At 38.9% G+C, this 16,115-nt stretch overlaps 1 protein-coding gene across 2 annotated transcripts; it reads left to right on the top strand.

Moving 5' to 3' along the window:
• The first annotated feature begins 1,534 nt into the window (after positions 1 to 1,534).
• On the top strand, positions 1,535 to 14,925 carry LOC149841025 (uncharacterized). 2 transcript variants are annotated; one of them, XM_090004637.1, is made up of 6 exons: positions 1,535 to 1,882; positions 2,695 to 2,827; positions 2,967 to 3,070; positions 12,940 to 13,111; positions 13,207 to 13,347; positions 13,428 to 14,925. In XM_090004637.1, exons 1-6 carry the CDS (start codon positions 1,833 to 1,835, stop codon positions 14,622 to 14,624), a joined length of 1,797 nt encoding a protein of 598 aa, XP_089860763.1. In that variant the 5' UTR covers positions 1,535 to 1,832; the 3' UTR covers positions 14,625 to 14,925. The 2 variants fall into 2 exon arrangements, with proteins under 2 accessions (XP_089860763.1, XP_089860762.1); XM_090004636.1 differs by having other exon boundaries at positions 1,665 to 1,882; positions 2,695 to 2,857.
• The last annotated feature ends 1,190 nt before the right edge of the window (positions 14,926 to 16,115 follow it).

Here is a 16,115-nt window from a genome sequence, read left to right as displayed (position 1 = left end):
GTGGATCGGGGGAAAGCGGAGCCCCGCCCCGCCTCGCCCCGTTTGGACCGGGGATGAAGGGTATGAAACGGGGATGGAGGCGGGGACGAAGGTTAAAATTCATCCCCGTCCGGGGGTGGAGGCGGGGATGAACGTGCACTTTTCCCCGCCCCACCCCGTCCCCGCCTCATCCCTCGCCCCAACCCCACCCTGACTACTTTTCCCCGCAATATCCCCGCCCCGCCCCCCCTCATCCCCGTTTGAACCGGGGATGGAGGACATGAAACGGGGATGAAGGCGGGGGTGGAGGATAAAATCCATCCCCGCCAAGGAGGCGGGGCGGGCGTGGAGGATAAAATCTTGAGGCGGGGCGGGGGTGGAGACCTTGTCCCCCGCCCCGCCCCACTGCCATCCCTAATAACAAGGATGATAACGTTCCCAACAAATAAAGTAACCATAAAGAAATTGTCAAGAAAATCTCTACAAAATTTCAGCATATTTAATGAAGAAAGAAACCAGCAATCGATTAAGTCTTTGTGGGATTTCTCTAAATGTCATGATGAGTTGGCTTATGTATTTATTGGTGATGAAGAATAAAGTGTGTGAGAGACCTACCCCATGGACAAAGGTTCATTAGAATCAAATAACGTAAATTGCTTTTTGTGTTCTTATGTGTTTGCATACCATTTTCTTTGAGATTTATCACTTGACATAGGACGACGATTCATGACTCAAGGGAGGGGCATTCTCTGCTGCAAGGATTTTATGAAACTACAAGCTTGATAATGTATGGCTGGTGATGAGTAGGCTTGGGAAATAAGCTGAACTGCTCATGGCTCGGCTCTCAAACAGCTCATTCAAACTCCTAAAATAGGCTTGATAAGCTGTAAGTACTCGCTTCGGCTCTACTTATATAAGTTAGGTACTAAGAAATATTATATATATATTACATATATTTTCTTGTAATCTTGTTTCTTTCGGTTCTAAAAAATGCATTTTTTTTTATAAACAAGCCACCACGAACTTGACTCGTTTAACTCCCACTGGTTATCAGCTCAAACTCGGCTTGGCTCACCACATGAATGAGCTAAGCTTGAACACCTCAAGCTCATTTAATTCAGTTCGTTTACCAGCCCTACGGTGATGTGAAGGTTTTTTCTTTAGCTTAAAAGAAATTAAATGATATCTCTTAATGAAACAATCACAAGATCACGTCTATTGTGTCAAAAAGAAAAATGGCATCATGGGATCTTAGGACCATTCTATTTACAATCAATTGAATCCAATATGTTTGTTTTTGCTTCAGTTTGTTGTATGTATAAACGACTTACCTTTTATTTTTTATTAAATCTAAATGTGACCTATACGGACCGTACTTAAAAAGGTAAGTTTGTTTTCTTACTTAAAAATGTAATTTTGTTCTATCAACCCAGCTCAAGCTTGGATCGTCTAAGCGGGGTCGCGAGCTTGGCTTCCTCCCAAGCGCAGCATGAAGGAGCCCGCTCAAGACCCTTTTACAGTTGATACTTTTAAGAGAGAGAGAGCGAGAGCGAGAGCGAGAGATATATATAGAGAGAGGAAATCTCCTTTGTGGAGTGGTTGAAGAGAAGAGCAGGTGGGTTTCTGAGACTCTTCTGCTTGTACTTTTCATTCTCCACAGGAAATTATTCATCACCCATATCTTGAAGATCCGGTTATGTGTTGATTCCGCGTTTTCTTGCGCCTTATATTTGGAGTAAGGGGCTCGATCTGTTTTCATCGATTTTGGGTTCTTCAATCTATGTTCTTTTCATTTGAGGAGGTTGGTCTTGGAGATCTCAGGGAGAAAGGAAGAGGAAAAATTTCCGGTTGTGATGTCGGTGTTTGACGCCTTCTTCAACAGGGGATTCAAGGGCGCAAAGTGGTACAACTCTTCCCATTCTTTGATTTTTCATCCAAATTTACTTTTTTTATCATTGCCTAATCGACCACCACTACCAGCACCATTATCTAGATCATCATGGTTTTCATCAAAACTCTAGTTCTTTGTTGGTCATCTATGCCTAATTTATCACAACTAACATCACCATTATCTTCGTTATCGTCATTACCACCATCTCCATTCCATCTGTATCTTGAGGGCCTCAAGAGGATAACTGCACCATATCTAAGATCACAATCCTCTGTATCTTGATGCACTTCCAACAGATAGATGTGAGTTTTGGTTGCACAGCACGGTGCATGAGCCGCACTGAGTGGCATGATCCGCTGAAACTTTTGCTTCCATGATGCATATTTTCAATAGATCATGCAGTCCCCTATAGAAATTGAAGCTTGAGTATTGCAGGATTTTGATCGTAGATATGGTGCCTGTCTCATGGTGCGGAATGCCATGTTTATTAGATATGATTAGCAGCTATGTGATTTTGAGCTCATTTGAATTTACCAAATCAATCTTGAAGTATAGATTAACTTAAGTTGTTGGAGTGCCTCCCTATAAGTTGGTCCTTCAGTTGCCCTGTAGGCGATCTCAATAATATCGACCTTTCCAATCTGTTTATCTGATCGTTGATCTTAACCTTAAGCCACTTTTTTCTTAGAGATTCTTTACTTGGATGTACTGGCTCGTTGGCCATGCTTTTATATGGGGTAATATGCTTGCATTACCATTGAAGGCCTTTTTAGAATGTTTCTCTTTTTCCAATAAATTTAGTGATTGAAACTTATTTCTTTCAGTAAAACACTCTTGAAGCTGACTCTCCCACGCATAAAGTTGTTGAGGAATAGAAGAGAGGCCCAGCTGAAGCAAATGCGGAAAGACATTGCTAAGCTCCTTGAGACTGGCCAAGAGGCAACAGCACACATACGAGTAAACTCACTGCTTTGTGATTTCCTTCTGGTATTTTTGTTGTGGCTGCAGTCCAGCAACTAGTTAGGTTCTTACTGAAATTATTGTCAGTTCTGGATTGCTCATCGTGTGATGATAATATGATAGATTGGTATTTCAGGTTGAGCATATAATTAGAGAGCAGAAAATGATGGATGCTCATGAAATTATTGAGCTATTCTGTGAGCTTATTGTTGTCCGCCTTCCAATCATTGAGACTCAAAGGTAATTGTCAACAAACCTAGTCCTGCTAGGGGTAAAAAGAAAAAACTCATGTTGATCTAAATATTGAGATTTTTTATGGAATTGTTTCTTCCTTATATGAGCAGAATGTGAACTGATCTTGCTAAATTTCTGAATAGCCCTTTTTCTTATACATCCACTTAGTAACTTCCCTGTTGGTATTTGCCATTGGTGGACAGAGCTTCTCTTACAAATGGATCTCAGTTTTCCAAGTCTTGATTCAACTTGGACTTTTATTAGGAATCAGTTGCTTTTGAGACCATTTGGGCAGTTTGACATTATATTGAATGTCATTGCCTGAAATTTAATCCACATCACCTCATTGCTGATTTGGCTGTCTTAGGCTAATTTCTCCAAGTTTCCCAAATTTATAGAAAAAAGGGAAAAGGTTCCAGTAGGTTTGATGCTGGAAACTTTGTTTACAGCATTAATAAAGGATGACTATAATTTGAGAATTTGAGAGTGATTTCCTTTCATGCAATCCTTTTGGCATCCTTTGTAGAAACTTGGATCCTTCTATTCTTATAAAAGGAAAGGAAATATGACCAACAGTGATTCAAATGTACAATCAATGGTTCCCTTTTTTACACTTCTTACTAGTCGATATCATCATAAGTATCATAATAAGTGCCCAAAGATTCATATTGTACTTCGATGCAGCCTTCTCTAGTTGCCACCGTAGCCATAAAGGTACGAAGGAAATCCTTCCTTTTCTGCAGATAACCCCAAGTGCATTCTAGGAACTTAAAAGAAAGTTCTTTCCCTTGCCTATATTCCTGCCAGTCCTGTCGCTCCCATAACTTTGGCATCTTCTAAGAACAATCTCCAAAAGAGAATAAGTACATATTTTTTCTAGAAAAGCATGAAATTACAGTTAAAGGGTACTAGAAAATCTGTTGGTTGTTGCTGCTACAGATCACCAAAATTCTTTAAAAGAAACAACTGCATCCACTCGAGGTTCCTTCTAAAGGATAACATCAATATAAAAGTAAGGTGGAGACAAGACAGATGTTTTATTAAGCTTACCACCTATTCCCAACCATGGGCAGAATCTTTTGCTTAACCTGGACCAAGCTTAAAACTCAAGTATCCTCCACCCAAAATTATCAGCTTTCCATGCTGGGATGATCCAACTGATCTAAAGATATGTGAATGAGTTGGCCTGTTAAATGTCCTCAGGTATTTTATTTTGTTTTAAAAAGATGTGGAAGTGTATTTGTAACGACCCCAACTCATACCCTTTGAAAAGTGCAAAATAATTTTTTTCTAAGAGTTGCGAAAAACTTCTCAGAGACCCAGGGTCCTTACAGTTCAAATTTCAGCTGGATAACCACACACTACAAACGAACTTACATTTATCATCCATAATCAAACCAACCAAACTCTTTATTAATGAATCAATAAGAGTTTCATACAAAAATCAAAAGTAAAGTAACAACTGCAGGAAATAAAAGAACTAAAAGAAACAAAAATAAAACTGAAAGGCAAAACGAAAGAGCCACTCTTTCCACTCGTGAAGATGTCAAGACCCAAGTGTGACTCTCATGCCTCCTAACAACTGTCAACTTCACTGATCACCTGTTCCTGCGAAAATCCAATAAAGTAGGGTGTCAGAACCGAAATTCTGAGCACAACTACTTCTAAAGAAACCAGGTGAAACAAAGAACATGGATAAGATTTCATGTGCTAATTTGAGTGAGTGCAGAATATCACAATTTACAGAATTTAAGTAACCATACATGCAACAAGTTTCGTATACTCACCAGGAAGGAAAAGTAAAGCATTATCATATAACAAGAACTAAGTAACAAAGTCTTTCAACATGCATTTAGGAAGTAAATAACATACACCTACCATCATAGCATGATTTAGAGAACAATTTAAATATGCATGATCTAGTGTATAGCAGGAAAATGCATGATTATGTACAATATCTTTCCTTTAAGTTTCCTTTTTTTTTCCATATGCATGCCCTATTAAGTGCATACAACTTTAAGTTCCTCTTTTTAATTATCGTTGCCCACAGATATACCAAACAGGTACAATCTCCGAGGTCAAGTTAGGTTCCCAGGATAGCTTAGCAAACAATTTGTATTTTATTACTGGGTTCTAAACTTAACCATCGACCGAATCACCTTCGGAACATTAGACCTCCACATCTAATGTTAGGGATACAAAGGACACCCCACACCCACAAGTGACACTTCCTTGGTACCAAAACAACAGCTGTGTCAAACACACCACCCCTAGGTAAAGTGACGAACTCTCCCTAAAACCGTGGCCAAGAGAAGAAACCTCAATATCGGGTTTAGGAGACCAAATTTCAACATAGAGAGTTTTTGTATCCTCAGCGTCTCCCAAGACCAGATCTATAAGATCTTCATTCTCCAGATGGAAGATACCAGAACATATATTACACTGTTCTTATTTGTTATATTTTTAGTAAAGTCAATTATTTAAGTTTGCAACACTATATGTAAAAGTAAAGTGAAAACCCGCATCCTTCTTTGCGGGGACCCTTACGGGACTCCAGCCCGTGAGGACAATTAGAACAGTGTAGTAGTGTGCCATACCAACTTGTGTGGTTTAAGTGATGCAAATCAAATTATATATGAAAATGAATCAAACTCACGGCTCTCCAGGTCAGTGATGGTCCATTTAGGCCATTGATGCATCACATAACAAAACCAAAGTAGTGTTTTATTAATAACACTAGGCCAAAGTGCCAAATGCATGTGCACTCATGCAAAAATAAGCCCAATCATAAGCATGTTGTTTCTCAATCATATGCATCATTGTTATGTGTGTTACCTACATCACATACGTGTATTGACCAATGCATATCTCCTTTGAGTGTGTAAGTGTGCACATAAATTACACATACTCATCAAGCATACATGCTCAAAAATATCAATAACCGAGCCATGATCACATTCATGATTGCACAACCAGTACAATGAAATGCTAAAATAACATTTTATATATTCACCGGGCAGAAGTGTAAGTTTTTGCATATGCTAGGGAAGATGGTCGGGCTTACCAATCCCGAACCCTCATCTTCTTAACTAAATAGTCAATTCAGTCAAGCCGACTACATATCAACCAATCATATTGAAATTACATGGACTTTTATGAAAGAAGAATACCGTTTGCATAATACCAAGAGTCGGTACCACGAAAAAGTATTCACATTTGAAAACACAAGGATCGACTGATCATGACCCAGGGCCTACGATTTCAGGTAGCGTTCATATGGGGCTTGTGCATAACTTATATAATAAACCTGTCTAACAGAATCAGTAATATATATGCTACAGAGACAAAACTGACAAACCTCAGGCATGAGCAGATAAAACAAGCTATCAAGCATAAAATTTGCATGGTACATAGGGCTGATCATTTCGAACATAGTTAGTCTAATGCACGTATACGAACACGCATTCAAGCTGCTCATATTCCTATTACCGCATCAGTACAATTCCCCACACAACACACTGTTTTATAACATAGTTTTATCCCTATTATGCACGAACACAACCCAAAGAAAGTGGGTACCCAACAAGTCCATTCCCAGGCAAGATTCTGTTAAGGGCTTATTCAGATTCCCTTTTTTTTTTAAATAGATACACAAGTTCAATCACAGCCTTAATGTCACTTCTGAAGGTGTAAAAACAGGCTTATGGTGATCACAGAGGCAAATCCTCATTCCCATGTCCAAAAAGCCTACGTTGGTGCATGCACTAACCACAGTAGAAACCGTAAAATGACCAACCATTCTCATCTGAACACCTTATCTGGACAAAAAAGCTCCAGTGCCTCCTCCCATGGTCCCCATTGATCATACCCAGCAATCATAGTGTTTCAAGATACGGAGTCCCTCAGAGGCATTTCGTCGAGCATTTGGCGTGCATCCCAAATAAACCCAACCTTGCAGCAACAACCAAGAAGGGTATTCCAAGAGCGCAAATTTCTCACATCCAACTCCCTGAAAACAAAGGAAGTACGCAGGTCAATATACACAGTTAAGTTTTAAGCAGAACACACGTTGAACTGTGTAATGGCAACCTAACATAGGTTCATAATCACCCATTACTTGGCGGAACAAACTCAACGTGAACCCTCTTTCAGAAAAAAAAACACAGCTCTAAGCCCCTGACATGTAACCATTACACGAACATAAATCGAATATGAAATCGTGTATTCAGTCCAAGAATACGATACCCAAATTGAGACAGCGAATTTAATTTAAATAGAAACCAAGATTTCAACAAGCAAGAAAATCAGTTGGATTCATTGGCATACACAAAATTTTCTTTTCAAACAAAAGAAAAGAAAATTGGCGAACAAGCAAGAGAGGAAATGAATCAGGCCATGGGGGAACGATCCATGGTTCGCCCCCATGGTGCTTGAAGAGCAACAACCCTCTAAGGGAGTTCCCTGGATTTCTCATCTCGAATCCATACACAGAATCGAACCCATCTTTGATTCCTCACCCAGATTCCAAAGAAGAACCTTACCTTTTTTGACCAATTTTCCTGTGATCGGAGACAACCGTTATAAAAGAAGGGTCGGCTGAGGGCAATCTTCTCACTGTCGAACTCAGGTCGAGGGGAAACAATGAGAAGCAGGAAGAAGGAACTCTGCTTGACAAGGGTGGCGTGTATGTCTGCCGCGGGTGGGAAATTGCCGGCGACGGTGGCTCTGACGATGCGCACGAAAACGAGAGGGAGAGAGATAAGGGTTTGAAGAAAAACAGAGAGATACAACAACACAACAACAACAACAACAACAACTACGCCTTCATCCCAAAACAATTGGGGTCAGCGATATGAACCAAAAAAGAAATTCATTTTGGGTCTTCCACATGAATCCTTTTCCTCCAATCATTTCTATCCAACGCCATGTCCTCGGTGAGGTTCAAAGCATTCATATCCTTTCCTGTCATCTCCATCCAAGTCTTCCTAGGCCTACCTCGACCTCTTTTAACTAATATATTTTCCCATTTCTCCAACCTTCTAACTGGAGCATCATTAGGCCTTCGCCGAATATGTCCAAACCACCGTAAACGATTCTCTCGCATCTTATTTTCAATGGGTGCAACACCTACCTTCTTACGTATCTCTTCGTTTCGAATCTTATCTTTTATTGTATTTCCACACATCCATCTAAGCATCCGCATCTCAGCTACACTCATTTTTTGAATATGATGTCTCTTGGCAGCCCAACATTCCGTACCATATAGTAAAGCGGGTCTAATAGTCGTCCTATAAAACTTTCCCTTCAACCGCAATGGCATTCTACGATCGCACAGCACTCCAGTAGCACTTTTCCATTTCATCCACCCAACCTTTATCCTATGATTTACATCTCCATCAATTTCTCCATACTTTTGAATGATGGATCCCAAATATTTGAAATAATCATTCACCGGTATATCTTGCTCACCAAGCTTCACTACACTCCCATCACTACTTCGTTGCTTACTAAACCGACATTCCATATATTCAGTCTTACTCTTACTCAACTTAAAACCTCTAGCTTCCAATGTCTGTCTCCATAATTCTAACTTAGCATTAACCCCAGCTCTAGACTCATCAATCAAAACAATATCATCAGCAAACAACATACACCACGGTACATTTTCTTGAATTGATCTCGTAAGCTCATCCATCACTATCGCAAATAGGAAAGGGCTTAAAGCAGATCCTTGATGTAACCCAACCGTTATCGGAAAATTGGTTGTCACCCCTCCACAAGTGCGGACATTGGTTACTACTCCTTCATACATATCTTTAATTATACTAATGTACTTGAGAGAAACACCTTTCTTCATCATTGTCCACCAGAGAACGTCCCTAGGTACTCTATCGTATGCCTTCTCTAAATCAATAAAAACCATATGCAAATCTTTGTTCCTCTCTCTATATCTTTCAATAAGTTGTCTAAGAAGATGTATAGCTTCCATAGTTGATCTTCCAGGCATAAAACCAAATTGATTCTCCGATATCATGACAACCTTCCTCAACCTAGACTCAATCACCCTCTCCCAAAGTTTCATAGTATGACTCATGAGTTTTATACCACGATAGTTTGTGCAATCTTGTATATCACCCTTATTCTTATATAAAGGCACCAAAGTACTCTTCCTCCACTCATTAGGCATCTTATTTGTTCGCCAAATCAAGTTAAAAAGATTTGTCAACCATTCTAAACCTTTCTCTCCCAAGCATTTCCAAGCCTCGATAGGTATACCATCTGGGCCAACTGCCCTTCTTGATTTCATTTTCTTCAAAGCCTCTGCAATTTCTTTCTTTTGAATCTTGCGCATGAAGTCACGATTTATCTCATGAAAAGGAATGGAGAAGTCTCCAAGATCTTGAGCATGACTATCATTAAATAGCTTATCAAAATAATCTTTCCATCTCTCCTTAATCTCCTCATCTTTGACTAAAACCCTTTGCGTTTCATCTTTGATACATCTAACCATACCCAAATCCTTCGATTTCCTATCTCTCATCTTTGCAAGCCTATAAATATCCTTCTCGCCTTCTTTGGTATCCAACTTGTCATAAACCTCCTTATATACCTTAGCCCTCGCGTTTTGAACAACTTTTTTAGCTTCCTTCTTTGCTATCATATACTTCTCCAAATTCTCATTATCACGACTCTTACTTAGATTTCTATAACACTCTCTTTTAACCTTAATAGCTAATTTGACATCCTCGTTCCACCATGATGTATCCTTACCTAGTGGTGCACCGCCTTTAGACTCACCCAATACCTCCTTAGCTACTTTTCTCATACCACCCGCTATCTTATTCCACATTGATTCTGAATCCTCCTCGAGACACCAATCAACTTCCTTAACTACCTGCTCTACAAACATTCCTTGTTTAGCTCCTTTCAGTGCCCACCACTTAATTCTAGGATCTATCCTATGTCGATAAGGGGGGAAAATACCAACCTGCTATTTTAAAGGAGGATGCTCTCCGAACATGGCGGAGGCCGTTACCATCTCGCCGGCGGCTGCGGCCCATCCTCCCCCCCCTTTTTCCTTGCGATCGGGATTAGGGTTCTCTTTGAACCCTAACGCCTGTTACAGAAAATTTAACACCCCCCTCCTTTTTATCGTTTTAATGAGCGGGCTGGGTCCGGGTCTGCAACCTGTGACTCGGGATCCAAATCCGGTCGCGGTTCTGGACCCACGCCTCCCACTCGGTATGGATCCACGGATTGGATCCGAATGGATCCAATCGTGGATCCCATGAAAACACTTGTATAATATATATATATATATATTTATATATATTTCATCATTTATATGTATATATATGGTATTTTACCTATATCCATAAGGATCCTATCTGGGTCTTGGATCCCAAATGTGGATCCCAAGCCCATTTATGCTTTATATAAATAGCTATCCCTTGAATAATTTGATTAATTAATTTTTTTTTTGCACTTATATATATATAGATATAAGTTTATACGAGATAAATATATACGTAAAGATTCCTTTATGGGTCCTGGATCCGAAACTTGGATTCCAGGCCCAAATCACAATATTCTAAAATTTGTATTATAATATATCTAAATAAATGCCTAAAAATTTGCGGTTATTACAGTATTTTTCTCTAGTCTATAAGAACAATAAATTGTTAAAAGGTATGAATTTGGTAGAGAAAGGATGTCAACAATTAGAGCTTTTGATAAGACAATTTTTTCGTTCAATATCAAAAAGGTGTCATGAATTTTATCTTGTGACTAAGCTTTTTCTTTTCTGTGCAACCTCCCCTTACAGTATTGCTATTGCAGTAGAGTTTAAAGACCAAGTTCAGGATAGATTTGTATGATTCCATGATACTTACAAACACTAAAATATCAAATCATGAATAAAGAAAGGCATGAAGGGAAAACACCATTTATAGGGATTAGGGACTAGGAAGGAACTGAAGTGGAGCTACTGCAATATGTGGAGCTTATGATCTCATTTACGATTGCATTAATTTCATAAGAATCATATTGTACCAACGGATGTGAGTAGTTGCAGGAAATTAATAGGGTTTTATGCATGCTTGTTGATTGCTTGAGTTTATGGCCCATTCCTATTTTCTTGAGCATCTTTAATGCACCTCAGACCTTTTGAAACCATGTTGATATAAGCACTGACACAGGAAGTATCAGATAGGCTTCAAAACAAATTTAGCGTGGATGAGGTACTCATGGACAATGATTAGATGTTTGGTGAATATACCTAAATGGTTCAAAATCCGATTCCATATGTGATGGATCCATCCATCAATTAACCCATTTGTTGATAACATTAATTGCTTTATGCTTTTCTAAAATGCTTATGTATCATGTGCAAAGCCAAGTTAAATATGGGTCAGATAATTGATATGGTTCAGAAACATCTAATACAGCCTATATCCTTTCCTGTATCAATTTGGTTACTGAATGTTGTACTTTTATCCCATTCACTTCCCACATGGGTATCACTATGAAGCTCCATGTCCTCAAATGCAGATGTTGACCATTTTGGTATCTGATCTGTGTCCCACCTGTTTCCAATGCTAGGTGCAGAAAAAAGAATAAAATTGTTTTGCTTTTTTACTTGTTGATATCAAACACAGTTATGACATTTCACATTTTTAGAGGTTTTAGAATCTTTGGTATTTTGCTTTCAAAATTCATCAATCGTTGCCATGATTCTATTCATCCATCAGCTTTCAATTTTCCTCGCACATTTTAAAACCTTGCTGATGTCATTTTAGAAACATTTAGACACTGATTAATTTTGCCTTGATAATGTTTACTGGTGAGTTTGAACTCAATTCACACCTTTGAAAACCTTGGTGATATCACATTTGACAAAATAAAATGCAGAGAGAGGGGGTTTGAACTCAATTCACACCTTCAAAAACCTGGTGATATGACTTTTAAGAAAAGAAAATGCACAATCAAAAGCTGAATTCTTGATCTATGGCTTTGATATCATGAAATAGAAAAGACTTGGGTAGGAAAGTGAAGTGTTTTATGTATCTAATGAGAACCTGTTAGGACAAATACAAGCAGTAGCACAATAAATTGGAAATGGAAAGAAACTTCAGTACAAAAATTTTAAGAGGAATGCCAATATGGTCAAACCTTTTTTTTCACTTGAGAAGTTGGTTAAGCTGGAATTGCAAAGGCCTAATCCACAAAATTCAACTGGGTCGAACTTTTTCTTACTTAAAATTTCAATATGATGCAAAGAGGGAAAAAATGCATGTGACAAGAACCTAATAGCAAATCATGCATCAAATGACATTTGTTGCTTTTTACTGTAACTGTTTGAAGACTGTTTAGAATTATTAGATTTTTAACTTGAGCTAGGGAATTTCCTCTGCCTCATGTCTTGTTGCATTCTTGTGGATTTGTGATGCTCTTATATCTTTTATAAGTCATCTGTGATCTTTGGCTGGTTGATGATCTTCATTTATACGACAGAAATACAACTTCCTAAACTTACAGGGATATTATAGAATTATCTTTCTGTGAAACATCATAACTGCGACCTAGCATTCTGGTTATCACAACTGATAAGTTTTATGATTTTCAATATTTCATATGGCATGTGGATCAGTAATCTAAATCTATACTAACCAAGCCATCCTTTTGTGCTTTGGTGTTCTATTATCTATGGCTTGTAGTTTTGGATTACTCATTAATATTTCAATTGTTAACACAAATCAATAGATAATAACTTATACCAGATATAATGGTCAATGCCATCATTAATTGAATGATTCAATAGAAATTTTTCTGTTTCTCATTATCTAGATGTTTAACTGAATGTAATAATCTTTCAGGGAATGCCCTCTAGACCTAAAAGAGGCAATTTCTACCCTCTGTTTTGTTGCCCCAAGATGCTCCGACTTACCAGAGCTGCTGCAAGTTCAGATGCTATTCACTGCAAAATATGGCAAGGAATTCGTCACTGCTGCAACAGAACTCATGCCAGATTGTGGTGTCAACCGTCAGGTTTTATTCAGCAAATGTGACAATGGTCTAACATGTGGACATTTTATGTTTATATTTGCCTTACATTATTTGGCTCTGTGTATGATCTCCTGCAGATAATTGAATTGCTATCTGTCCGTGCCCCTCCTGTTGAGGAGAAACTGAAGCTGTTGAAGGAGATTGCAGAAGAGCATGAATTAGATTGGGATCCAACTGCTACCGAAACTGAATTTTTGAAGCCTCATGAAGACCTACTTGTAAGATCAGTCTACTTTAACCTGATCTGCTTTGTCTAGAGTTAGTTTACACCTTGACCCTGTGTTTGTTTGTTTTACAGAATGGTCCAAGCCAGTTCACTAGTGGATCAAAATTGTCTTTGCCAAAAGAGAAGCATGATGAGTCCTTTTATTCTGGCTCTGTAGTGGATTCACCCAAAAAGTTGGATTCAGAAATAGCGTATGAGACATTAGATCTTCCAGAAGTCCCTCAAGGTTCGGTTCACCCAAATTATGAGACAGGAATAACTCCAAAGGTAACTCCACCATCTGCCCCCTCTCAGGATTCAGCTATAGGTGGGCAGGTTATCTCTGGCAAGACACCCCAACATCCTGGTGAAGATGCTTCAAGTACACCCAGTTGTGAGAAAGACAAGATACCCCTCTCCACGGATGAAAGTACTTCAGGCCCACATTCTTATGCATCACCGAAGAGCTCAGTTGGTAGGATGATGCCCTTGAATCTTGGTGATGTGAGTTATGGCACACCCTCTTTTTCAGCTCCTGACAGTAAGGTTCATGGGAAGGAGGTGCCTTCACATCCTGGTGAGGCAAGGTTGGACTCACCCTCTTATGTAGCACCTAAAGGTTCATTAGATGTGAGGGAGGAGATACTCCTGCATCCTGTTAAAGAAGATTCAGGCCCCACATCATATGCAAAAGTGGATAGTTCAACTGCTCAGGAAGATAAACAGTTTTTCCCTTCTAATCTTCCACCTACTTCTGGTTTATCTCCCAGACAGCATCCCTCTTCAATTGCTGCTATTGACTTTGAGGATGTCTTGGCTGCTGCACAGCAGGCTGCTGAAACTGCTGAGCATGCTGCTGCTGCTGCCCGTTCGGCTGCAAGCCTAGCACAAATCAGAATCTCTGAACTTTGCATGAAAAAAAATAACGACCTCACTGATAGTTGCAGCAGTGGCATTACCCTGGACAAAGAATTACACGATACTCCATCAGCCGCACCTGAGAAACATGTTAATAGCAGTGGTGAACCTTCATACTCTTCGGACCGCCAGTCTGAGAAGCAACATCAGAGATCAGAAACATTGGAATATCCTTTTGATTCACCTAGGAATGAGAGGGAGTCATCTAGCTTTGATGACCATGGTGATGAATATCAGTCGTCTCATGAGCCTCAGCGATCAACATCAATGAAAGATGATCCTTATTTCTCTTACCCGAATTTGTTTACCTCTCAAGGTTCGAACCACGGTCACGGTTTCTCATCGACGAATAAATACACATTCGACCAATGATTAACATGTAAATGTATGGTGGGTGGCACGTTTGTCAAGTCATGGTTGTATTACTCTCATCCTGTTCGCTGCAGAAAGTTTGTATTTGTGTAGCATATATGCTTTGAATGGGGCACAAGTTAAACCATGCCTTTAACAAGCAATGTTTATTAAAAGATGCCAATAGCTGTGTCCAATGGTTGGGGCATGATGATAGGTGCTTTAGCAAGACCCCATCCACAAAACACAAAATTGCGAGTTTGTTTGGTATGTCATTTTGGTGGCTTGATGATATTAAGCACTTGGTGTTCTATAGGGAAAACGCATGAAATCTAGATTTGAGGCCTTTTTTTTATGCTACAATCAAACTTTTAGTAGTCCATTTTCCAAACGGATGATCCTCCATGCTTCGTATAAATAATGGGCATCTGCATTTACCTATCAGCACTCAAAAGTAGGGTTGGTAAATGAGCCAAAAGAGCCGAACAAGGCATGTTTGGGTTTGGCTCGCTCCAGTAGATTGAGCTTGTGTTCGTGTTTAGTTGAGCTCTAGCTCATCCTTGAATAAGACCAGCAGAAACACGAGATGGCTCGTGTAAACCATTCCATGTTATGTATACATGGAATATATATATTATATATTACACAAGAGTTCATATTTTATGTATATGTTTTTTATGCATTCTTTCTATATACACATTTCGTCCACTGTTATGTTGGACGTGCACACCGCTGATCACACACGATCAGTGATGAGCGCTCGTTAAGGGAAAAAGCGCCCTTAGCAGTTGCGAAAGGGTGTTTTTCTGCCCAGAGGATTAGAGCAGTCAAAGACTGCTGCTAATTCACTCAGATGACCGTCGGGTGCTTGTCTGATGATTTTTGGGTCCACTAACTCTATTTCCTATATATATATATATATATATATATAGGAAGTGTCTAAAATCTACAACCGTCAACGGCGTTCATTCTCTAATGATCGAGTTTTTGAGATCAGATTTTACATGTTGGATTTTTATCATTCATTTAGTGAATCTCATGCTTTGGACTATAAATGTTGTTGATGTTTAGATGTGTTTTTTAAAGCTCTAAAAATAAACAGCTCACAATACTTTGTATTGTAAATTTTTAAATGCATTGATTTTTCACATTTTGAAAAACATGTCTATATATCGTAAAGTCTTCGCGTAAAGAATATTTCTTAATCAATTATAAAGAATAAATGAGGTCCGATGGATGAGATGCTCAAGCAGCAGGGGAGTCGTCTGATCATCGTTGGTTGAGAAGGGGAGTCGTCTAATCATCGTTGGTTGTAGATTTTGGATCTTCTTATAACACCTGCAAATTTTGTTTATTTTAACATTTAAATTTGAGCAAAATTCAAATTAAATTCAGGTTAAAATCAAATTAAATTCAAGCAAAATTCAAGAGTAAATTGAACTAGGACTCTAGTTAGATCCGTTATGAACAATAGATCTCGTAAGAGATCCGATTTGGCTATTTTAAATTTTG

This window comes from Nuphar pumila, chromosome 4, assembly GCF_984573655.1.
Source record: "Nuphar pumila chromosome 4, dmNupPumi1.hap1.1, whole genome shotgun sequence".
Lineage (NCBI taxonomy): Eukaryota > Viridiplantae > Streptophyta > Magnoliopsida > Nymphaeales > Nymphaeaceae > Nuphar > Nuphar pumila.
The sequence above is the reverse complement of the archived record's forward strand: the minus strand, read 5'-3'. Positions and strand labels throughout refer to the sequence as shown.

Excerpts from the sequence above, each read along its gene's own strand:
- LOC149841025 (XM_090004636.1), top strand. The coding sequence starts at position 1,833 with ATGTCGGTGTTTGACGCCTTCTTCAACAGGGGATTCAAGGGCGCAAAG. Across the intron at positions 2,858-2,966 it reads TGCTTTGTGATTTCCTTCTG|GTTGAGCATATAATTAGAGA; the intron begins GTATTTTTGTTG and ends TTGGTATTTCAG. Across the intron at positions 13,112-13,206 it reads ATTGTGGTGTCAACCGTCAG|ATAATTGAATTGCTATCTGT; the intron begins GTTTTATTCAGC and ends GATCTCCTGCAG.